At 43.1% G+C, this 25,760-nt stretch overlaps 1 protein-coding gene across 8 annotated transcripts in view; it reads right to left on the bottom strand.

Annotated features, from left to right (window-relative positions):
- LOC112574275 (microtubule-actin cross-linking factor 1-like) overlaps nucleotides 1-25,760 on the bottom strand; it is a 154,661-nt gene that overhangs the window by 101,494 nt on the left and 27,407 nt on the right. For 5 of the 8 annotated variants that reach the window (XM_025255231.1, XM_025255229.1, XM_025255242.1 and 2 more), the window contains 4 exons: nucleotides 15,595-15,642; nucleotides 14,181-14,270; nucleotides 13,513-13,590; nucleotides 13,220-13,312 (listed from right to left, as the gene is read on the bottom strand). In XM_025255231.1, the coding sequence (XP_025111016.1) occupies nucleotides 13,220-13,312; nucleotides 13,513-13,590; nucleotides 14,181-14,270; nucleotides 15,595-15,642 (309 nt within the window). The remainder of the gene's footprint in view (nucleotides 1-13,219; nucleotides 13,313-13,512; nucleotides 13,591-14,180; nucleotides 14,271-15,594; nucleotides 15,643-25,760) is intronic. The other 3 variants (XM_025255235.1, XM_025255237.1, XM_025255233.1) reach the window with 2 other exon arrangements.

The following is a 25,760-nucleotide window of genomic DNA, read 5'->3' as shown; positions in this document are numbered from 1 at the left end:
TGGTAATAACGCTCGTATGCCTACGACAACAGAAGAGCACGTGAAGCTCGTGCATGCAGCAAAAAATAGTCCCCCTTCCTCCGCTCATGGCACTGGTTGCGCCAAGTCCTGAACAGCTTCGACAAAGTGAGCTATCGAGTGTCAGGACGAACACCAGCTGCCATGTGTTAAAGTGACATAGACACTGCCAACAAAAACCTGCTCTTTGCCACAACTGTTTCAGGGGCACCACTTTCGCCGTTTGATGGCGCTGTTTATATCAAAAGGTAATCAAAAGAGACTAGAAATATCTTCTCCACATAATGCATGTTCTCTCTCCTCCTCCCTTCCACCACGTAATCGCGCGAGTACACTCTCTCTCACTGTAGCAATGTTCTCTCGTCTATACAGGCGAAATTCCTAAATATTTGACTCGTCAAAAAGCTTCAGAAAGCATAGCATATCCATAGCAGAAAAAAAACAAAGTTAGAAAAACCGTAACAGCTTCACTCGGAACGCGACGAACCAGAAGAAGAATGTGTTCACGCGCTGAGTGCTGTGCTAGGATTTCTCACTGGAAGATCAGGGTCTCGCAGCGCAAGGGAAACTTTGTATTTTTTGGTCGTACAGGGGTCTGGGGAAAAGTAGAAGGTTGCAGCGACCAAATTATTCTTGGCAACCTTGAGGCCTTGAAACAAAGCGCATCTGTCTAGCAAAAAGGACCAGGACTAGGTTACCAAAGTGCTAGGTTATCTCTAACCCATTCATTTTAACCCGTAAAGGGTGTCTCATACTCTCATGGCGACCTGAATGTACAGAACAAGAGATGCCAACACGTGTAGCCAACAGCCCAGTGTACGTCTGCGCAAGTCAAGGTCTTCTGAAGGATGAAGCAATACTGCAGCAGTTTCCTTAGTAACCTGACCACGCCGCCTAAAGGTTATATTTTCTTTGCCGCAGTATGATGAGATTTCAACGGTACGACCTTTTACTTCTTGTTCTCACCGCGGGCTACCTTCAGAGATAGGTTAACACTCGTGGTCTCAGATAATATCCTCTTGAGACAGAAGTGGGTTTTCTGTTTTGCGATTTCATTTTTATCGCTCTCTAGTGCTCACTAGCGCGCGCGCACACACATGCGCACACGAACCTGCTGCTAGCGAGCAAAGTAAAAATGAGCAATGACAACGAGATAAGTTAAAGTATCCTGTTTCCAAGCTTTTCACGGTGGTTATTTCTATGTTAGAATAAAGCACGAGAAAGACACGCAAACATACAGTAGAATTCACTCCTATTGTCATCGCTTTGGCAGTTTGCCTCGTATGGAAAAGTAGGACACCAAAAAACAACTCACACACCTATTTTAAATATACAATTTAAAGTCATAAATATGAATCGACGCAGAACATGTTGCCTTTTCGCTTTCTGCCTTTTAAGAGCAACTTCTCGTGTTTTGAAGCTGAACGTATTTCGGACGCTGTAACATGAGGGTGGGAGATGGTCAGTAACTATGGCAATGGTCGCGAGGGGCAATGGGAGAATAGTATCAGCTCTTCTTCCCGGAAACCTCCAAGAAAGCCGATGAATCCAGCGTGATGTGAAAAACCAGAAAAGATAAAAACGTAGGCAACGATCGCAGATACAAGTGAAACGACCGCTGACCTGATGACCCTTAGGCCCCCGAGGCACGCCCCTTTATCTTCCACCAACATCCCCCGCACTCACCTGCAGAAACCTGCCCGTGTTGCTCGGGCACGTGGAATGGCTTGCACTCACCTAAGACTTCCGGTAGGTAGCAGTTGATAGCGAGTCCAAACGTTTCGCTGGGAACGGGTAAACAGACTCTCCGAGATGACTGTGCATAGATAAGCCACAGGCTCCCGATGATCGAAAGTGTCCCCCCCGCCCCAATTCTTTTAATATCTTCACGCAACCAACCCCCTCCCTGCACTTTACATCCGTGTCGTAACCATAAACAGTAAACCCCGTCACACCCTTGACTAATTCTGGTGAGGGTTGCATAGGCTTTCGTGTCTCTTCTTACATAAAAATGTCCATAAATTTCTAAAGGTTTACGGGTCCTACTTTAGAAGATACCAGCGCTCATTCGACGGTAAATCACGGGTCTATCCCTCTCATTCTGTCTTGAGCTCTAATAAAAATTCCAAGTATACAGTGTTTGACACGAGACCACAAAGACCTATGCGTGATATGTACATAAGCTGTAATCTCTAATTATTTTGGAGTCAAATACAAATCTTGCTTTCAAAAAAAAAAAATTCTAAAAAAAAGTAAAAAAGACATTTACAATAACAATATTTGATGAACGCTGCACAGATCAGCAATAGAGCACGCCCAATAGAAATTTTGAATTTGAGTTAAATGCACGTTTTGCTTTCCACAGAATTATTTATACAACATTTTAAGATATATAAAATAGCACACATCCATTTACAGGTAGTATTAACAAACTACGAAGATGAGCAACACCTCAGGCGCAGTCAAGAAAGGATGCGCCAGAGATTTGTTGGTCCTGAAGCGTGTTCTGAGATTCTGTACTAGTAGTATGCCTCCAGAGACGGTTCGGTTTCATTGACGGAAAAGATTTTTTTTTTAAATAGGTCCAAGTGTTGTGATCGTTGTCAACTATTGTGGAGCGTGAGGTAGTCCGAATGATCGTTGTGCCCCTTCTAGTCAGGGCTGCTGTTTCTTTGTTGCGCCCAACGATCAAAACTGAATAACCTTCTAAATGCAGCGAAGCTGAGAAACGCAAACAGATGTGCCTTTTTACTGAATGGGGGAAAACCTGAACCTCAGACAATCCCCTTTGAACGGCAGAGAATGCCAAATAATGTGCAACGATTCCTCCCTAAGATTCGGAACAGTGATGTCAGACACAAATACATCTTTCGAGAAGGGGGTGAAACTATACTCACACCCAACACTGACTCGAATTTTTACTCAGCATGCGCAGGCTCAACCACGCTGATAAATCTGAGGAACTGATTTATTCCCCTTTGGTAGACGAGCATTGTGTTCCTCCGAGATCAGCTTGGGAAATGACCGGCAGCAGACACATAAAACTACTACAGTGCAGCTGACACAGTAGGAAACAGGAATATGATTTCTACGTTCACTCTGGACGACTTGGAGACACACAAAAAAAAAGTAATAAAGCACCTTGTATTCACTCGAAACAGTTCGTCCCCAGCTCGACCACTTTGTCCGAAACTGTTATACCACGAACTTGTATTACTGGACTTCTGGACGATTTTTTTCCCAGTTAACTACTACAATGAGGCAGGTGTATACAAAGCTTCCGGTTTAGTCACATTCATCGTTTAGGCTCGCTGAGACTAACAGCGGAGAACTTCGCAAGAGATTAAGTGTTGGTCTCGGCAGACAGAAAGCAATCCACCTGTACACGGTTATAGGTTTCACCCAGAGATATACAGATCTCTATATATGTCTGTGATCACAGTACACCTGTAGCTCTGGTCAACAGTTCGTTAGTATCACACACACCACCTAGGCCTGGTAGACTGTGCCACCTTCATGCGGCGGCGACATGTTTGCGTTGCATAATCGACATAGCCACGTAGTTCGGGGAGCGTTGGGGGGGTAAAGGTAACGTACACGACGAAAGCTGGGGAGTAGAAACCGGAAGACGAAAAGGAAAATGGATGGCTTAATCACGTTCCTTTGGTCGTCTTCATAATAGTAAATTATAAACACCCCATTTACCTAAAGCAAGCGAGCTCACGGACTGTCGAAGATTGATGACGGCAGCGCCACCGTCAGGCCCGGTAACTCTGTCTGACCGGGATGGAGATAGATGGGGATTTGCCTCCCCGCCACTCTCTTCCCATCCTTAAAAAACCATAAAACAATAAAAGAAGAAATGCAAAAAAAAACAAAAAAACAACTGCTTTCCCCTACCTCAATTAGCTCTCTCTCTTTATATATATATTATGTGGCTTAAATTCTCTGTTTACCTTTTAATAGGATCTGATACCCATACGTGCGATCTCTTTGAACAACGTAAATGCTAAGCTGGATCCAGGAAAAAGTAGGCATATTCTGATAGTTTTAACAGCCATTTCTGTATATAAAAAAGGGATAGAGACAAGAAGATTATTCCTGCACCGTTCTTCGTTTGCATTCCTTATGAGCTGTAACAAAATAAACAAACACACAGACACACAAACACACACAAGATCAATTACGAGACATGCCGACCAACAGCAAGTGGACTCCTGGACAATGATACCCGAAGATTCCTGGCCATCTGTGGATGACAACGAACGTTTGAGCAAGTATTCTAGCCAGAGAATATGCGACAAATTCAGAACATTCAATTCTCGCTGATTACTAGGCGACGGCGCCATGCCAGTTTCCGGTGGACGTTTTGGGCGCTGGCGTAGTGATGGAGGTGAGCGCTAGAAACATGATGTTGCTGGTATATATATAAAAGGCGGCCACCGTGCCACGCCTTCTTCGTCTAAAAGTGTTTCATCGGCAGATGTTTGCATCCTGAATTATCGCGCCATATCGAGTCTAGTGGGTGGGATGCGGTTGGTTCCAGCTGTTGCCCTATGTGATGTTTGAAAAGTTCAAAACCCCCTTCCTCCTTTTCGTTTCCTGTCTCTCCCTCCCTCCGCTTCTGCGTTGCGCTCTCTGACCCTTGCCTAGCATTTGTTACAGGTGTAATGAACCACGGGAGAGCAAAGGTTGCTTGCACACAACCCAGGGGGCGCGAAAGATGTCTGCCTGCAGGTAGTTACAGCTTCAGATCGGCCCACGCTACATTCTTCTTTTCTGCCATGGAATTTCGAACTGAGGTGACGGCGAGAACCAGGCCATCCCGTTGCCTACATCACAGCAGTGAGCTATTTTCTCAAGCTCCACTAGTTCGCTGAATAAAACATGGGGTAAATGAACCGCGTTCACGGGTGTAAGTAGATCACTGAATAAAACGCGACGGGAATAGACTTTCTTCTGCTTCCTGAAAGGTCGTTACAGTCCCATTGCGATGTCTACAGAGAAATGTCAAGAACCCCGGCAACCACTTTCAGTCTTTGGAACGGCACGACGTACGTTGTTACCCCAAGGAAACGGGAAGAAGAAGCAGGAAAGGGTAACGTGACATAAGCACTAACATTCTCGTTTGCTTTGACTATTACACTGCGGTATACACATAGGTCCATGAAAGACATAGATATAGACTACGCAAATGAAAGGTAGGCCTGTGTAAATAGTCGCCAGCGCCATCTGAGTGTAAAGTATAAAAGTGAGCAGCCAGCACCGCTTCATCGTCCATTTAATCAATAAACGCATCCAGCGAGCCGTAACGCTCTCAGTTGTCATGTGCTCAACTGGCTACTTTTGTAAAAATCCTATCAATCTGCATCTTCCAGACCGTGACAGCTGTGTTCTCTGCTGCAGGTCGGCGTCTGGTCTTCCCAGCGCGGAAACCTCTCGGCCCACCTCTCCTATCGTTACACTACGAATGCGGTCAGTTGGGGGATCATCAAGCTGTCTGTAGGTGACCTCAATGAGTGTTCAAGGCGGCGTCTACCCGTCTCGATTAACAAAGCAGTGCGTACATCAACACTGAGCTCCTCTCAGTTGCCAAGCAATACTTAATTTCACGGAAACCACTTAAGTGAACGAGGAAGCTAGCGAGCGAATTAAGAGGGCGTAAAAAATAAAATAAAGCAGATAAGTGGCATCGCAGTGTTCTCCCCTAATGAGTCGACACGGAAATACACGGTGATAACTTTAACCCGGCGTTAAAATACAACGGGTCGCACGGACCACAAAACACCATAATTGTGAGCGTCACTTGGTGGCCCAGTCTCCTTTCTGATCGTCTATGCCAGTCGTTTGCAACAAGACTGGTCACAACAACCTTTAGTCTCATAGCAGAGAACGACAAATGAGTCCAGCACGCGCGGAAGTTCACTGATCAACAGAAGGTCAAGACATGAAGCCCACACAACTGCGCCGATCGTGAAGTCTGCAGGTCAACAAAGAACCGAAGCCACAGACACGGAAGAGGCAGAACATTTCAAGCGCACAATGGCAGGCCCGTCAAAAAAACACACAATCACGTCCAACACGAGGGAGACATCAGATAAAACAAAATACGATAAAGCTCTGCCCCACTCTAATCATATGTGTGGGTGTCCATGTATATGTGCTGATGTACATGCGCACGCACGCGTGCGTGCGCGAGAGAAAAGTTGTTGGGTTTTGTTTTTTTTTTAATATAAAGGCCAAATGTTATCTCCTAAGGCCATTTACTCACACTCTCTTGTCTAACAGTTCACAAACCATTTACCAGTCAAGCATCAATCTTAAGAACTGCTGTTGCTTCATCGCTTGATCTGAAAGAACAGACAAACGCCGGTCATAAGTCAGTTGTTCTATACACTAAGCAAGCTTCGAGATAGCCTCGACTGTCATCAGCTGCATTCATTCCAGGCGGTGGGGGCGCGAATCCATGATAACTCGGGCAGACACCCGTCACCGGTCTTTTTACTCTTGACATCATCGCCTCTCGTATTCTCTATCCTATCTCGCCCCCTTCTTTTTCTTGCATGCTCCATCTGCTGTTATCGAAAAGCTGGAACTCTAAAAGGAATCGAGACAGCTGCAGTTATAACGAAGAATATATGATAGGGAGTAAACCATTCTACCTTGCACAAGCTCAAAATACGCCAGAATGAAATAAATATAAGTCTCCCAGATGATACGCCCCTTAACTTGTGTGAATATTGTGCGGCCGAAAAGGCTTGGACCGAGATGACAAACCGCAGCAAACACGAGATTACCACGAGTCTGTAATCGTGAGCCAGGTAAGCAATTACAAGGCGACTTTTATCTAGGTATCGGAGTATCTTGGCAGAACGAACAGGTGCAGATATGAGTCATGCTGATCTGAGTCTCAGACTGCGCTCTCTTCTGCAATCACAATCTCATCGTGACGAATACAAGATGGCAGGAGGGAGAGAATAAAGGCCCTCCCCCAAACTCTCTTTCAGACTACTTTTGGCTGTAAGATGGAAAAAGGCAGTATTGGAATAAGACAAAACTTAACACTAAAAGGTGTATGTACATACACTGCTTGCAGCTATTCATGCCTAACCACCAACAATGGAAACGCACTTCCGGAATTTCGTTTTAACAGCATCAACAAAACGAAGGCGAAAAAAGCAGCCAGAACATGGCAGCAAAGAAACACTCGCATTTAAAAATAAACAACCAAAAAACAAAACCTGACGTGTCGACGCTATTATTTCACGGTTATTAAAAACAGTCTCTCGCCCCCTCCATGAAAGCAAAAAATGATGACTCAGCCGGAAATCGGGGAGACTGATTACATCTGGCCTCAAACGGTTTACAGCAGGAGGGTGAAACAAGATTTCCGATCTCAAACTCCGTGGGAAGCCGCGCCTGGCAGACGACGAGTCTTCACCGCACTCTCACTAGCGCGAGCAGACCCTAGGTTGGAACAGGGTCGCGCGCACAATTTGTTTCCTCGCTGCTGATGTTACGAGAAAGATGCGTGCGCTTAAACACGTGTATTAGTATTAGTAAGGGCACACTGCTTATCAAGCAGCTTCCCTACGGTCGTCTGTGAAGAAAGAATGAAAAGCACGGTTTCCCCATCCATAAAATGCAAGCAGTTTTCATGCCTTTAATTAAATCTGTTAGCAATTTCTAGACCCTCATAGTTGCTGCGGCTCTTAGTGCCCTCCCTCAGCCACTCCAACTTCACCTTTAAATAAAAATTGTAATCTTATCGGCCAGAAGGATAAAAATGCACAATAATTACATTTTTTGTTATCGTGTCCTTTATCCATGATTTATCCCTGACGTTTGATCTTCATATCACCTTTCATATCTACAGCTTATCGCAAAATGTCTTACAGACCTCCCAACTCATCACTTTTCAAAACCCCACGGACAAATCGTTACATTTTCAAATCCCCTTGGGAAATTATAGACCAGACGCTCTTTTATGTCATTTACACACTTTTCCACGCAATGGAAAATTCTTATTACTCGACTAATTTCTTCTGACACAAATATCCGATCAATGACTGCATAAAAATGGGTCTTCTTGTGGTTTTTGCTATTTTCGCAAGGGTGCAACAAAATCTGTTATAGTCAGTACCTTCTAACGTGTACATCATGTTTCCTGTGATTTCTCCCTCGTCAGAACTAAATGTATCTTCAGTACATCTCATCAGCTACGCCTACCCACCCACCTTGAACTTTGGTAATCCTGACTTAACTGAAGGCCTCTTCCATGGCGCTGGTCTGACGCTGATCTAAGGCGCTAGGGTACCACCCATCTGTCCTCACCCCGTGCCATGGTTGACGACAGACAAAAACTATCCGCAACACAGATCCCTGAGAAAGAGATGTCAGTGATGCCTTGTGGAGAAGGTGTGGTTAATGCGGGGACCTGCTGAAAGTCGGTACCAAACTCTCGCTAGGTGGCGCCACGTACAAACGTCATCACGTGACGACTGACATGCTCAAACGAATGACACTTTCCTTCAAATGAATGTTGAAAATGCAAGAGGGTGTGTGTGTTTTTTTCAGCCGTAAGAGTCGTGTGTTTGGATAGCAACTAAACCTTCCTGAAAGAAAGCGATCAGCACGACAAAAAAATTGTAAATGAAATAATGTATGTACAGGTCTCTCGTCACAAACACGCAATTATCAGGGATTTAAACGAGGTTATCGAGTGCTGTTTACATATTCTTGTTGTCCGCTTGGTTGGTTAAGGAAAAGGTTTTTATTCTGCAGTCGTACATATTCATCCTAAAATAATGAAGTTGCCCGAATGCGCGCACACATACCCACCACCCACAAAGTTCCTCCAGCCCTACCCACTCCTAACAATCCGAAATCCCACCAACATCACTCCCCTCACTCTCTTACCCTCGGTGTAATCACATGGCAATCAAGTCCATGACGTCAAAGATACAGAAACTGTATCCCGAGCAGCCCGTGTCCCTCGATTTACCTCATCATGCGACCTTTTGACCCGCCTCGTAGCTAGCGAGTGTTGTGATGGCTGACCGGGTGGCTCGGCAAAAAGAGAACGAGCAACGGGTAGAGCGGGAAAGGTGGAGGAGTCACTACCCGAGTCACGCAATTCTTCAGCTCTATTATTTCGAGAACAGCCCCCAACGCTAAGCCTCGTACAGTCGTACAAGTGCGTCGGTGGCTGCTACCCTTCTCGGTGCAACACCAACAACCATATGACAGAAAACATCCAAGGTAAACGCACACGCCAAAGGGAGGTGCCCCTCCCCCATGGGACAGGAAAAGCGCAAGGGTGAAAGCGAGAGAACGAGAGAAGGCAAGAAGGAGCGAGAATACACAAACAGAAGCGCTCTGGTGCCAGATGGGATGCAGGGAGCCCATCTATCTCCTGCCCTCCATCTAGAAAAAAGCTGCAAAGGCTGCATAATCAGTTAGATAAGTCAGCAAGCGCCCCTGTAGCTTCTTTTCCACGATCCAAGTCAACAACACGCACGTTCACCTGTGCTCTCGATCGGCTGCTTGTAAAAGTCAGCCCGTGACCTCGCCCTGAAAGCACCGGATCTTCTGGCTGAGATGATTTACAATTTAAAAAAAAAATTATTTACAATCTTCTTTCTCAAAACACTACACAATATTTTGGGATCGACAACGCATCAAGATATGGTCTTCTTTATCCCACCCACCCGATTCTCTTTTCTTCTACACGAAACAATAGGTTCGTTATTTTATAATTTTTATTTACTTTTAATTTTTTTACGGAGCAAGTAATGGATTGTGATTGGTTCTTCCGCAATATGCAACTTAGTATGTGAAATGGCCACAACGGTACACTTTAGTCTAGCGTTCCATCAGCATAGCTGAAAAGGAATTGATCATCATTCCAAGCATCATAAGCTCTAATAAAAATGACCAGCACAGACATAAAGTCCTATGTCTGAAGTAACACTCCATAATACTGTAATAAAAGAAATAACAGCTCCAGTTCTCATGTAAAGTGACTTGTTGAGTGCATTTTCATTGATTCCATTTCCTCGGCCATTCACAAAATATTTATCTTTCAGTTTATGCCTTCTCTCAGCATTTTCCTTTCTTTTATGAAAAACGCTTTAACAGTGACTTTTCTACTCTCTTCCATGATGTTTACTTTCCATTATTTGTTCGTCAGAGGTATTTATGGTAAGTAATACTGTTGGTAGATAGTCTTTAAGGATGTGAAGTACGCATGCACAATCGACCGATTCACTGCGAGAATTATGAAGATGTAATTGGATATTATAAGATTGCTGTCCACCCTTCTCCCCATACCCTCTTCAACCATTCTCTTGTGAATGATACGTGGTTAGTTTATGTTAAAGCGCAATGTTTTGAAGAAAACTCACTTCGGGTTTATCCCCGATGTCTTGTTTTTGACTTGAAAAACGGCAATTAACAGATAGGGCCTACTGCAGCTAAAGCTGAATAATGTTGTCAATATGTCGGCAACGTTTGGTTCCGATTATAAAGGCGATCATTACCTGCACATCAACCGTCAGTGCCAAAACCACATAAGCCAGTCCGTTTCATTATTTCGGCTCCGGATGGGGAAATGCATTATTATTATAAAGCTGCTGCTTGATAATAATGTGAGCCCCTTTTTCAGACATTCAGCGAGTTTAAAAAGCGAGGCAGACATAATGGCGGTCCGCCGACTGTAATGTATTTTCATGCACACAGGCTGCAATTAAAACAGAAAACGTAATTGCCGCCACCGCACTGGTCACGATGATAAATTATGGCAGACACTTTTCTGAGAGGTAGAGGGGAATCATTTTCAACTACTTTTTCTTGATATCGTTTGACAGTTTTCCCGAAGACAGGAACCGAGTTTTTTTATTATTATTATTCCCATACTGATGTCGGGTCAACGCATATCAACGGTTAGGGTCTCTGTCGGCCAAAGCGCTGCCCTATATCCATCCCGTCTTCCATGACCAGACAAGACAGGCGAACTTCAAAGCCCCTCTGCAAGGAATGGCACCGCTAAAGCTCGTAGATGATGATAGGTGATGTCGTTATCAGGCTGCTTTAAAAAAAGAAAGTGATAGCCCGCGTTCGGATGCTATTCCCTACTTGCCCAAAGGCTGGCCTTTTTCTCACGGAAACTCCTTCTTCCGACATGATTTCTCATAAGGCTGAACACGCAAAACATCTTTTCCTGTCAAGCTGATAGAAAATGCAAGCCCATCCCAGTGATACGGGGAGAAAAAGGCGAGTGTCAGAGTGCAAGAGAGGGAGATGGTGGGAAATTTCTGTTACACCAGTCAGACAAAGGGAAAAACGAGGCTATAAAAAGAAAATAAAGTGTGTGTAGGGGTTTCGGTGACAAACATCTCGTTGCAGATTTCCTAAAAGAGCACTAAAGAAAGGGAGTACAAACATCTGTAGAACTTTGTGAAAATTCTAAGACTTTCAACAAAAATGTAAATATTTACGTTTCATCTAGCGACTCCTATATTTTCCCCTCTCATCTAACCCTCCAACGAACTTTCTCAACGTCCTAGCAGAGGCCTCCCATTTCCTATTCAGTCGCTTTCTTTCTTGCCACTCAATTCTGAGTAAGACATGCTGACAGTTAAAGTACAAACAAAAGACTGTCTATGATCCAGTTTTCAAGACTGAGAGGGCAGGGTGTTATTAGATGACGCCAGGAGATCACAGCCGTCAGTTTCGGGAACCTCTCCTATTCTAGAGGCAGCCCCATCTAGCTATAAGCCCAGCTTACAGTAAACATAAAGCACCGCTTGACTTTCTCCACATCAGCCTCTGCTTGTAAGGTTGTCTACGCGTTTGCGCTAAGGCACGTGCCTGTAACGTACATGAGTTGCAGATGTGGGGATTACACAAAGCGTTAAACAGAAGTACTGGTGAAAAGATTCTATTTTTGACCGATCGTCGTCGTTTATCATTTTCAGGGATCTGATGATTTCCTTGTCACTTTTTCACACATTAAGAAACTATCCGTTATCCTTTGCCTCTTCTTCCAGTGCAGCGATGAGCCACAAGGGGATGTAAATGTTCTTACTGTTGTTGATGATGATGAAAATGGCAGTGGTGCTGCTTGGGGTCTTGCTATATAGCAATTTTTACAGTAGTTATAAAATGTTTTCATTCACACAGACACACAGACACAATTTCTCTTCATACACCCTTTACTTATTTAATAATACATTCACTCTTTCAAGCTAGAGATTCAGATCAAGCATTACGTCACAAAGGCCTCTCTCTCTCCTGCACTGCTTCCAACTCACACCCATTCTAGACTTCATACAAATATAAGCAATCATAAATTCCTGATGAACCAGAGCTCAGTAAAAAGGACCCTTAGTCTGGGTGCCTGAGGTTCTGCACTGCCTATAGGCAGACACTGTACAAACTGCTTCCTATTAAAACAGTTGCAGTAAATATAATTGTCTTTATGTAAGACCCACCCAAACTGACACAATGTAGTAGATGATGTATGATTTCTGACCTTTTGAGTTATGTAATGTTTTAGGATTTGCTTGAAACACTGAGATTCTTTATTGATTTAAATGCTAACCAGATTTAGAACTGATCTACCTACATTTCAAAGTAAATTCATGACCAATGTAACAGTGTTGACACTATTTTAACTGCTTTACCTTCACCAAATGATAAGGGGTTCCTCATGGACAGTATGCTTCTCTTGTGATATTATGATGCTTGGTTTTATTCTCATGATCTCAATGTTTTACTGTTGATAATTCTTCACTTCTGTTCTGATTAAAATGACTTTTTGATGATCAGTTTCAGTTCTTTAATCTGTTTGCACTGCACAATGGGTTCTGATAAATTATTTGTTCTTACGTTAAACTTTAATAATATTGATAAAGGCATGTAGATATACAGAAACAAAAACAACATAAAACGAAAATCCTCTTTAGGATTCTTTAGGATTTGCTTAATAAATGATCAATTTGGGCTTCATTATATCCATGAACACCAAACGTGGGGGTACTTTTATTTACCTATATTTATGTGCCTATGTACATGTATCCCACAGGCCTGATTTCAGAACTTCAAATGCTTATCAAAAGTATCCAACAAACAAAATTAGGACACAGTTTAACAGGCAAAAATAAGTGAATATTGCTAACATACAGAGACAAGATCCTACCTGAAAATGAAGAATAATTGTCCAGATAAGTCCCAGTGTCAGCTTGGGGTTTCCATCCACAATTTCATCTGAACGAATATTCACAAGTCGAATCTGAAAGTCCAAGAAATAAAACTACACAACACTGGATTAAAGTTGAGCATTAAAGGTCTAAAGATTTAAAGACTATAATAAGAACATTTTGCTTTTGATTGATTACCACATCACTATGTTGAGAACAATTAAAATCTCGTGCCAAGAGATTTAAAACAAACATATACAGGATCCAGGAAACATGTCTAAAGACAAAATACCCCTTTTAGACGAAGATAGTCCAGTGCTATCTGTACATTCTGTATCTTGTGAAAGCGCATATGCCCCCGCTCCCTGGGCTGAAAGATAAAATTCATTCTGATTCATATTTATTATATACCTGAAGTTTTTATATTCTATAGGAAAAAAATTCTTAAATCTTGTAAGAAATTAGCTTCTTCAAGCTAAAACAAAAGTAATAAAAGTTCTCTAACAATATTTATAATGCAATATCTATATGCTAGGAAAGAAGATAACTGAACAGTTGGAGCACTGAAGCCATAGGTGCATCCATTCAATACTCCTGTGGTGCATCAAACCTCCCCTAGTCAACCCAGCTGTTGACCTGGCTCCACAGAGTGACGAGGAAATGTAAAACAGCAAGAAGGGGAGGATATAGGCACCAAGAAAAGAGTGGTTTTTAACACCTTGCCCACTTATAAACCTGAAAAAGGTTCAGGGGCACCTTTATCTTTTTATATCTGTATCTAGAAAAGGATTCTAATGTATAAAATGTCTTTTATCTGACACCTATAAAGTCCCATGCAGTCCTAAAGCTGTCACACTGATTCCAGATACCTCTAAAAGAAAGAAAACGTTCTCTCTGTTTATTTTAGCCTAGGCACCCTAGAATAAATTATAAATAAGGAAGTAGATTAAAAGTACACACCAGTATGTCATGGGCCAAGACTTCCAGCAATGAGATGAGATTGTGGCCATCACGCAGGTCATCAAAGAGATCAATGATTCGTAGGCCTGCCTGTTACAGACAGAAATACACTAATAACTGGCTTGAGATCGAGTTATATATATATATTTTGTGTGTTTGCACATATATTTCTGGGAAGGAGACAACAAGAGGAAGGAATAAAGGGAGGTAGAGAAATGTTACAATTCATTTGTTTATCTTAAAGCATATGTGGCATATTGATGTTTATTGTTCTAGTACATACACATAATGCCCACAGACACATACCTTATTTTAATCATCAAAATCTGACTGTGCTTACATGCACATATGAGTACGTGTACATGTGCAAATGGATGCATAGTCGGTGTTTTGTTCTAAATGTTAAAAACAATCAAATCTAAATGAAATCCTCAAGTTATAGTTATGAGCTGATTTCTAGCAACTTAGATCTTTGGGTCAAGTTTTTTTCTCCTGAAACACAACATAAAAAAAGTACTTGAGAAAATCAAGACAATTCTTACAATTTAAGCTGCTTAAAATCTTTTATCTTAAAGTACATAAACCAGTCAAACAGAATAAACAAGCCATAAGTCTGTAAAATGACAGAAAAATGTACAAATCTAAGACTTCTGGTATATTAGGAAATGTGCTCTGAATATTTATAGCTCTAACGTCATCTTCAACTGGGTTTTGAAGGGCTGTTCCTACTTGTGAAAGCTATCGCCAGACAACACTCGACAGTCGGCCAACCGTCAATGCAGGGGAAGCTACTCTCATTGCGCCAACGCATGGCTTCTGCACAAGCTCTCGACTCACGAACAACACTGGACAACATTTTATGAAGAAAAACAACAACAAATACACAGATATTCGAGGAGAAAAAAAAACACACACACAACAGAGAACATGCTTCACAACAGCATGGAGTAATCACGAACACTATTCGGCAAACTTTTGCAAGTAAAAGTTTGAATGAAGAAGATGCGACCACATCGGAACAACGGAGCAAACCTACTACTGTCTTAGTCTACTAAAAACACAAGGTTTGTTTTACATGCCGATTAACGCGTGCTGCGTGCATGTTTAGTAAGTTTCATGCTGTTGAAATCTGCGTAAAACACACGATTTCCTAGCGAGGACGAAACATTACAATGACAAGTTTGTCAAATTGTCTACAGCCTACAGTTTTTCCTACCTGCAGGCAACAACTGGACAAGACTTCAGCAAGGATGGTGATAATGACATGCATTCTACCTTTGCGAGTTGAGCATTTGCTCTCTCACTCGCACAGATGACTTGGTGGCATGCTGATATGCATGCACAATTTACAAACAGCAGTACACAATGCAACAAACATATACTCTAGGAGGTCATGCACATTTGTCTCACAAACCTGGGTGAACCTCCAATGCTGCATGTAATCAACAGGCAGAGGAAACCACTGTTATTGACAGATCAGTCAGAAAGATATGTTAACATGTATGGCCTTTCAATCTTGTGTAGATCTTTCAGTTTCAGGTATTCTATTTTGAGACACTATGTATGTCCACACACCCACTTAGTTTTCATAAACTGAATGAAAGAAAGTGGGAAAGGAAGTAAAAGACTACATTTACTCTTATTTTAACAACAGTAACAAACAACCATTTAGTCAACCCAATATATATGTTTACTTTGCAAAGTGTCACGAAGGATAATTTCAAATGAAATAGCAAAAAAACAAACAAACAAACAAAAAAAGAGGTAAATTTTAAAGTACCAAAAAAAAAAAAGACGAACTATTTCAGTCTCTAATGTGACAGAAGATGTAATTTCGACACTTGCAACAATCACAGCTTTCAGATTTCCATCAGTGCCAAATTCACTTAAAAATTTTTGGCACCGACCAGTTTCTCAATAAACACCAGCCTTATCTAATGTTTAACTGGTATTTTGAAGGGTCCATACAGAAGAAAAAAACCCAAGTAAATTAATACCCTTTTTCCTTTTCTTGTGGAAGTGAGCCTGAAAACCCAGGATGGGGAATATGGTCCACATAAATAAGTATTTATACAGTAAAGAGTTTGTGATGGGGGGGTATCAAAATACCCCCTCACTTAACTAAAAAAAAAAGCATTCAGGATTTAAAAATAACATCTAGCAAATAAGCTAAAAACTAAGTTAATTGTGCTGTGCCTGGCAAAACCAGTTTCCATCTTATAGCTATATAAACAAAAATGCTACATGTGCAAGGTAAAGCTGCAGCAGTTCTCCTCTCTTCTCCTGGCCAGAAGAGATTAAAAAATAATAAAATAAACATAAGGTCTGGCTTGATAGTTCTTGGGCATGATCTTCCTACAACCCATCAGTAAAAGCCATCCTAAACAAAGATGCAAGCATATCTTCCATAAAACACAGCTTAATATAGGACGACACAATCACCTCTCACCCTGAACAAACATATCCTTCTCTTCCTTAATATGGCACCTAATAGGTTTGTTGGTTAAGTTTTCCAATGATACAATTACAATGATTAGACTTTGACAGCTCCCCCACCCCTAAACTCCATCTCGATGTGCTAAATAGTGGACCATCGGCAGATATGTAGTGAAGACACTCAGATCATAGTCTCACTGCAAATGAAACTGCACTAGCAACTTTCCTGCATAGATCTTGTTAACAGCTTGTGACAAAAACAAGGAAAGAACTTTTTCTTGTTCATACCCCTCCCCAAATCCATCTCTCTCTTTCCCCTCTCTTGCACCAAAATTTAAAAAAATGTCATTAACTTGAAGAACCCGTTTTCAAATGTAACCTTCTGAACTAGAGCTGAGGGCTGCTTGCCGCCAGATCTTTATGCAGTGCTAACTCCGCACGCGGAAACACATCACAACTTGCAAGTAATGGCGTAATGAAACACACTCACCCTCACATACCCTCATAAAGAGACCGGATGGTCTTCTAATCAGCACCAATACCTGTCTCGTGCTAAGCGAAGGAAGCAGATCTGCTCAGTGCAGCGAGGTGAAGGAGGAGAACAACCCAGACAAAAGGACCACATAATGATCAATCGACAACAAAATCCCTTTGGAAGTTCATCCGCGCATACTAATTACAACTCATACCGCGACCCCTTCGGTAGTTCATTATAATAAGTTAATTAGTGCTTACGTTAACGATGCCCTCATAAGCCCTGGGGTTACTTAGAACTTAAATGGCATGTCGCCCCTTTTGGCTGAAATAATATTTCTGCCTGTTTGTGCTCGCAACGCTAGGTAAGAGGGGCTATCAATAACCATGTAGCGCGCCCTTGCTGACGGCTCGAGCTGTCGCCTCCAACAGCTCCCCGCCGTCTATCGGTGGCGCAGGTGCGTTCATCGCCTCCGCCCGCTATGGCGGACTGATGAAGACAACATTACAAGCTGTTCCATCGCCACGAGCGAGCCTGCTCTTGAAAAGGGAGAGACTGGAATGAACCTGTCTCATGTGAACACCTGTGGCTGGTCATTATCCCTACCTCTCTCTTGCCCCATCGCGCCGCTGATCCTGATTATGGCAAAGGTGCTGTGATTCGCGTGACAACTTGGTGTTGAAGAGGTTATTCGCTAAAAGAAGGCAGGCCTGCGGCGAGGTGCATGGAACGAGGTACAATTCCAGACAGCGACACGGCAGGAGGTGGCGGCAGCAAAAATATGAACAATAGAAAGTGTGTGCGTGAGAGAGAGAGAGAGCGTATATAAGCAGAGAAATAATATATGACTTATTACTCCAATAAGAGGGAAAACGCTACTGTTTATGGTTTGAAATGACTTCCGAAATTTTCATCGCCATTTGTGGTTCAGGCTGCTATTTCTTCGAGATGAAAGTTATTTTCTTCCAAATGTTTTCATGAAGCTTTTTCCTCTCCATCACACGGCGAGTTTACCCGGTTCCAGACCTGTTGCCCAAGAATTAGTGCCACTGGTGACATCCTGCCTACTCAAAAAGTTGTGACATTCGATCTGCTCACAAAACTCGTGACATCTGACCTAACTCGCGAAGTCGAGACATATGATGACAGGATTTATACGCGCCAGCGATGACCTCCGACCTGTCTAGAGTGGTCGACGCCTGACGTGGTGTATAGCAATCTGACCCAGATTCGTGCGTTAATTTACAATACTCCCTATCCCAGTCATGTCTAAAATTATCAAACATGATCTGGCCTCCATTTGCTCTTGATGCCACTTGTAAAGATGGAACAAAATGTCAGACATATGGAGGCGTAAGAAAAATAAAATAGATGGTCTCGGCAGGAGGTGTTTACAAAATGTTCGGCTCTCGTTAACGAGAAAAGAATATCCGCAGGGACGCGATACTACAAGCAGGAATGCCAAGGTGTGTTTAGCAACGTTAAAGATATTCAGACAGATGTGTCTCCAAGCAGCCTTGGAATGATTACAAGCTCCTCCGAAAAGTTGAAAAACGAGCCTAGCAGAAGACAGCTAAGTGGAAAAACTGGATTAAAAGAAGAAAAAAAAACTTTGTCAACCGATACACAAAAAAGTACTGCTCTAAATAAAAATGAACGTTGTATACCAGGTTACACGAAACAGTCTGATCCCCACAATTATGCGGACTAATGTTGGTTTGTCTGGGCGGACACACGGAATAACTCCTTTGCCGTAGAGGCGGCAGACTGTTCTGCTCCGCGCCGTATCTGTGTGACTAGCACGATCGCTCGGGTATACAATATTTAAAAGTATGATAACATCAGGCCCATCTGCACGCGCGACAGCGTGACTAACATATGTTTGCAAAACTGTCTTCTACAAACACAAGCAGAGAAATCGGATGAATCAAAACCGCATTTCTACTGCAGTCGAGAGACCATCGTAATGACACATGGACAGAAGCTATCCAGTAGCTCACGAGGGCCGTTTAAAAACGAGGTTCTTCAAGAGATGGATGCTAACTGTTTGCAAGCACGCTAGTGCTGAGACAGTGGGTGCGGGGTGATGGGGAAGGCGCAGGGTACAAACAGCCGGGGGAGGGGAATCGGTGTTTTACTCAGAGCCAGCAACTAAGGCTATGTCAAGGCAAGGCAGCCAGCCCTGTAAACAGACGCCACATTCAGAGAAAAAACAGCGTGCTTGGGACGAGAGCTGAACCCAGGACAGCCAATCCTCACTGTATTGATGACGGGCGTGAAAACAGCCAAACTGCGAAATTTATTAATCGACGCTGGGATTTTAAAAAATGCAACTGGACCTCAAATAACCGTCTATCTATAGTGAGACGACATCTGAATACAGCTGTGTGTGAGACAGAATGAGACGCAGACCAAGTGGCATTGGTTGAGACGACTCCAAGACTGGCGATATTACAAGAACCCGCCGACACTTCTGTCCAGTTTTGTTCCATAACCATCGTTTGGACTGCCACAGGCCAGTCACCCGACTCTCCCACGTGAGCCAGTTCCTCTGGAAGCAATCTCGGGTCCTGACGATGGAGTGGAGGGTGGGGAGGAAGAGGGAGAGAGAGCAAACCCAGCGCCGGATTAAAAAAAAAAAAGGAAAGAAAAAAAAAAAGGCCGCGGTTTAACTAGCAGTGCGACATTGACCTCGCGCACTTCCCTTCTTCCTATGCGGCTCACGTAACCTCTAACCTTACGAGCAACTGTTGCGACCGTTTTCTCTATACATCCCGTCTGACTTTTCGGCTACATTCTGCAGCTCTGCCTTGTCGAGGCTGCACATGCAGCGTTTGTTTAAACCCCTTTTGTAGGTCATTTTCTGAAGTTCTGTAGGAACCCAGACTCCTCAGTGACAGCTGCAACTTAAAAGCCTCGGCCTACCAGGAATAAAGGACACGAAACGAGCGATAACTCTCAGCTTCAACGTCTGTCATTAAAACCCTTATCTACAACAGCAATCTGGAAAGAAGAACCAAGCGTAAACAGGCATGAATTCTTCCCTCTTTCCCCAGTCTCTACAGATTAACAACCCAGTTTCTTTCGAGTGTGCTTCGTCATCGACATTCCAAGTGGCCTGAAGACCTGCAGCAATTACTGCGTGCAGTGCACACGGATGAAAGTAACAATGAAAGGTGTTGATTCATCCAAACACAGTTAAACTTTTCAGCAAACCTTTGTAGTTCTGTTCCTCTACGTCTAGTCTTTCGCCTATAAAAACAGAAATACGAGCGATTTCGAGAAACGGCTCCTAACAAGAACAAATTGCTCCTAATATAGGGCACAAGTGACTCCTAACATAGTGCACAAGTGGGGCCAAAACATCGCTATTTTACATCTTCTCCCGAGGTTCGCTTTTATTTTTATTTTTATTTTTTTCGCTACATCTGTCCTTGAATGACAAGGATCTTCATCTGTCCGTGAATGAGATGACAATGACCTGTGTCGGATCAAATCTGACCACAGCTGTCAGCTACAGACTGGTGAAACACGTCTGATACTGGAAAGCGCAAAGAAGAAAATAATAATAAAACAGTAATTGATTTGCCGTTTCCATAAATCTTAATAACTTATGCAGTGTGCGACGTACTTCTTTCTTTTCCATTAAGTTTCGTCGAATCCCCAAGGTCTAGATCACTTTTCCATGAAAGCTCAGACAAGGAAGGAGGGTTTGTATGTGTGTGAGATGTCTGCTCTCACTTTGCATCATTTCTGTAACGTAGCCCTTGGGACGCCTGCAATCAGGGTTCCCAGGGATCAGGGATGGTGCCAAAAAAGGACCTTAAAAGTACCTTTCATGCATTCGTAAGGACCTAAGTGACAGTCATCAATGCTTAAGTTTTTCTCTTGTGTGGTCGGAAAGATGTATTATTTATGAATCTGTGGTCTTCTCTATGTTCTCAAATACATGTATTTCTAGTAATAAATAATCAGAGTTAATTTTGATGCCTGTCTGCCATATTTAGATTAGATAACTTAAAAAGTATCCTTAGCGCGCTGATAACATACACCGTTAATGTTCCAAGTTTTCTAGAAATCTAAGTAATAATAATTCCAAAACCTGAAAGCCATTCTTTGGTGTAATACAAAAGTCAGTTCACGTGTCTCTCTCTCGCACACACACTCTAACGGGAAGAGAGAGAGAAATAGAGCTATGCACAGTAGTACTAGAAGATCAAAGTTCAAGAAAGAGTAAGTTTCTAAAGACCTTTTGAAAAAAAGAGTGTTTTTTGCGAATACGGAAGGGCAACTAGTGTTGTACAGATGTGTAGACCAAACATGCAGCGAAAAATCGTCGGTATTTTGCGCCAAAGTCGACTCCGGAAATAAATTTGTGGTAATATTTTATCGATATAAGGACTTGTAAGGGTCACAGAGAAAATGTAAGGACCTGTGTGAGAATTTGAAAGGACCGCATGGCAAATAAAAGGACTTAAAAGGCCTTTCGGCGAAAATTCAATATAAAAGGACTTAAAAGGACCTTGCAAGGACCTGGGAACCCTGTGCAATATGTGTGCTGCCATTTCAGCCGGCTTACCGGAGCTGTCGGCTCATTAACTTGCTGGTTGTAGCAAGCTGTCCAGTTTGTGGACAGCCAAACAATGAACTCCACAGGCACATCTGAGAGTGTTTGAAGGTTCTTCGCCAGGAATTACAGTTATCGTCCTATTTGCAAGGGCCTATCTCGTCCTCTGCCCAGGCGGCTTTGTAAATCTATGAATGCGAGTTTCTCTCTCCCTGACCTAGCAAGTCTTGTGATCTTATAGGGCTGTAAATATTCCTCTTTCTAGAAAAAAAGACAATAGTTCACTACTATAGGTAGTCAACGATTCTAATGTCATACATAAACCTTCCTGTCTCCTATATCAGCAGTCATTAATTCGTTCATATATGAATATTGCAGCTCAACATCAGCTACACAATCGCCTTAAAAAGGGACCTGTGCCATAAATTCACATGGCAGACAATTGTTCCCATCTCCCTTACATCATCACCTATTTTCACACACGATCCTTCTCTCTCTCTCACACACACACACTGCACTACAAAATGAGCTTCAGCATAAGTTTATAAATCTCAGAACTGTTTCTTATACATTAGGTGCAGAACATCCCTCCCCCTGTGTATCTGTTGCACAGGACTACAGGAGTTATTTTTGATGACGGGGAAAAATGAGGCGAAAGGTGCTAACGACAAACTCAGGTTTTCATCTTAACCGACGATCAATTAAGCGGCCCCGTCAGACAACTAAGGCCCACTAACCCGCAAATGCTAAAATCGCATTTAATTCCAGTCAACACCGGATAGACGGCGCGTGGCTGAGAAAGAATGACAGCAGCAGAAGGTTCTCGCTGGTTCCGGCCCGGAACACGCTCACCCCGCGGCAACAGTAAGAACTGCACCGTTTGAGAGCGAGACAAGATGGGAACACGCTCATCCCGCGGCAAGAGTAAGAACTGCGCCGTTCGAGAGCGAGACGAGATGGGAACACGCGCCTAATGCAGACAGACAGCAACCAGGTAAACACGCGCAGAAAGATGTCTGAGTCACCCACCCACCCAGTTATCCCCCACAACCACAGACACGAAATAACCTGAATGAAGACAGCAGGTACAAAAAGCTACAAAAGTGAGGCTAAAAGATAGGGTGGGATTTTTTTTTTTAGGGGGGAGGCTGTTCACAAATGCACGCTTGTTTACAGCATGTGCGTTTTCAGTTCTCCGGAACTTCCTTTTTTTTTTTTTTGTCAGCGTGCCCCGAGTTCCTCAAAATATCTTCAACTGCGCTAGACATAATGATAGCGATTTTTCTGTGAGTTCCGGTTCCCCATATATCGTGAATGCATTTTCTGCGTCGCGCCATTTGCAGTGTTTTGCCTTCTTTGTGATACGCCATTAACACATTTGCGCCGGTGCATGCGGGTACGAATGCATAAAGATTGTTCGAGCTGGCGAGATATAAAAAAATGTCAAAGTTCGTGAGTGAAGTTACATTGCCCACATTCTCACTTCTATAAATCTCTTCGCTGCTTCAGATTCCTAACAGCATCCCCCTCCCTAAACCTCTCTCCGCCCGTCCGCCTTTGCGCAAGCAGGAAAGTGAGTGCAATGGTCCCTATTACACCGCTTTATCCATATCTAAATGTCTAGCCCTAAAATCCATCTCTTTGTAGTCGATGCGCGCATTCTGCTTTTGAGGTAATGTACAAAAAAAAGTTTTTTTCAATTAACCCACCTATGTAGGAGCGGCGTCCACCAAAAAAAAAAAAAAACCTTTTTCTTATGCCTACCTAACACAGACTCCCTTGGTGGGAGACTAAACACAGTTTCTCATGTGCCACTAATATCCTCTATGAGATACCGAAATGTTTCAAGTTCGCAGTCTTGTCATAGCTAACTTTGCAACCTTTACTCTCCGCCTGTTGTAAGGACTGTGCATATTTTCTCAAACCCAGCAGACGTAACAATGTAAACAGATATCAAGGCAGGATGTTTAAAGGAAAAACGCTGCTCATAATAAAGTTCTGGCTACAAACAACATTGCTGTATTTATCTTCTTGCCATTTATTTGCACTCACCACCCCTCCCCCCCCCCCCCAACAAACACACCATGAAGACGCACGCACGCACGCATACACAAGAGACAGACAGGAGTTAGGACTGTCTCAACAACAATCCGTACTACGTAGTTCGAGTCTACTAAAGCCAAGGGTCAAATATACTCAGTAAACTTTTGCAGCACCTGTCTGTCACGTTTTGGGCGGGTTTACTATTTTTTCTCCCTAACCTGCACATAAAATAACTCGCGCGGCCTCGTTATGAAATTTTTATGTTAACCTTGACTGAAGCATACAGTCAGAACGTGCATCTAATAACTTCTTCGAGTGTTTCCACCTTCATAAATCTTAGACATTTTACGTACGATACAACGTGCAGATAAGACAAGGGGACAAATTATCAGGGAGTCGACCCTTCTGGAAGCATCTCGTCTAGCTTTAGATGTCCAAAAACATCCTGGCGTGAGAGGCACACAAAAAATCCAATGAATAATGAATGAACAGCTCTGTCATGTTCCACCGGCGAAGTCTGCCGCCGACAGTTTTGCGTTCAGAAAACAGGAAGCGAATGTGACAACCCTTTCTCCTCCCTGATTCCTACCTCTCCCAGTCTACCCCAACCCGGTCTCAGGGTAGCATGGATGTTAGCAACGTGTCCCAAACGTGAAGGACAAGTTCGCTCTTCAACTCCAGACTCTTTTCCACACCTGGAGGCCGTGCTATTGCTTAAGATATAAGTTTATTCCATCTGATCAATAGTTTCTGTCTACTTTAGGCGAAGGACTTGTCGGTTGTAGCTTTTTTTCTCTCCGTTTTTGGCAATCAACAGGCATGTTGGTAGATCGGCGAAAATACATGTGCGGAAACCCAAATTTATCTAAAATGATAGCGGAAGAGCGATTACATCTAGATGTCTACATCAATAGTCCAGCAGTGCTGAGACAGCCTGGCAGACTGCACATTCTGAACAGTTACAGCTGTTGGAAGCACTTGAACATACGAATTGTCTCTGACGAATCTTCAAACGAGAATGATTGCTATATATCTTATCCCACTCGCAAAAGCCATGTCGAAGTTCAGCACTCGACAGTACACGCGACAGGCAGCAATCATCTCGACGATCGCCAAGTACTACTTTATACATGTCGCTTCGCTATCGCATACTCTCGCACTCTTATCAACCGCCTACATGCGCACTGATGACAAAGGAGGAAGTAAGTGATGGCGACAAGGGTGGGGACGTGGAACGGGTACCTGTCATGTTACCCACCACACCACTAGCCTCCTGCACCCAACAGCAATCGCCACTCGATCTATCGCGAGGTATCTCGCACCTGCTACTTGTGAGGTCACGACATATCTCTCTAGCATGAATCATCTATAGGTACAGCTGCACGAGGCGCTTATGCGACTTCACTTGAAGGCCGGGGAATCGAACCAGTTGCTCCCGCTCCTCCATGTAACACTGACGGCGAACATTCGTTTCTGATAACTCTAATTCCGCTGGCTATGAAAGTTCTGGTGTTGAAAGGTTATCCCCATTAATTACCAAAACCGACGCCGAGTCCCTTTTTTTAAGGTTCCAGCGCACTCAGTCTAACCTCTTTCACACACAACACCCATCTCGAAGTGGAGGAGAAACCGCATTTTGAAATACATGCATTACATGAGATAACCCTTGCCTTCCCCACTTTTTTTACATGGCGAGGAGGGAGTGCCATTAGTGCTTTACTAGCCCTATATACAGCAGGGGTTTATGCAACAGTTAGGAGATTCGTTGAATATGCATGGGGCAACTTGTAGTGGACTGAAAGCCCAATGTAAACACGAATGGTTAGACTAGCATAATATGACTCAATAGCACCAAACCACGTGTATCTGGCAGAAGGAACTACTTTCGTGATGGTTTTGTGCGGAGTGCCAGGAATCTCCAACCAACCCACCAATAAAACACAAAACAAAAAAACAAAAAAAACCCAGCAACTTCCACACACATACGCAATGGTTCTAAAAAAAAAAAAAAAACCTCTAGTGTCTAGGAACGGTTGATGCCCGTTCAAAGCTTTCAAAT

Source organism: Pomacea canaliculata, linkage group LG10 (genome assembly GCF_003073045.1).
Source record: "Pomacea canaliculata isolate SZHN2017 linkage group LG10, ASM307304v1, whole genome shotgun sequence".
In the NCBI taxonomy this organism is placed as follows: domain Eukaryota; kingdom Metazoa; phylum Mollusca; class Gastropoda; order Architaenioglossa; family Ampullariidae; genus Pomacea; species Pomacea canaliculata.
This window is presented reverse-complemented; position numbering and strand designations above follow the sequence as displayed.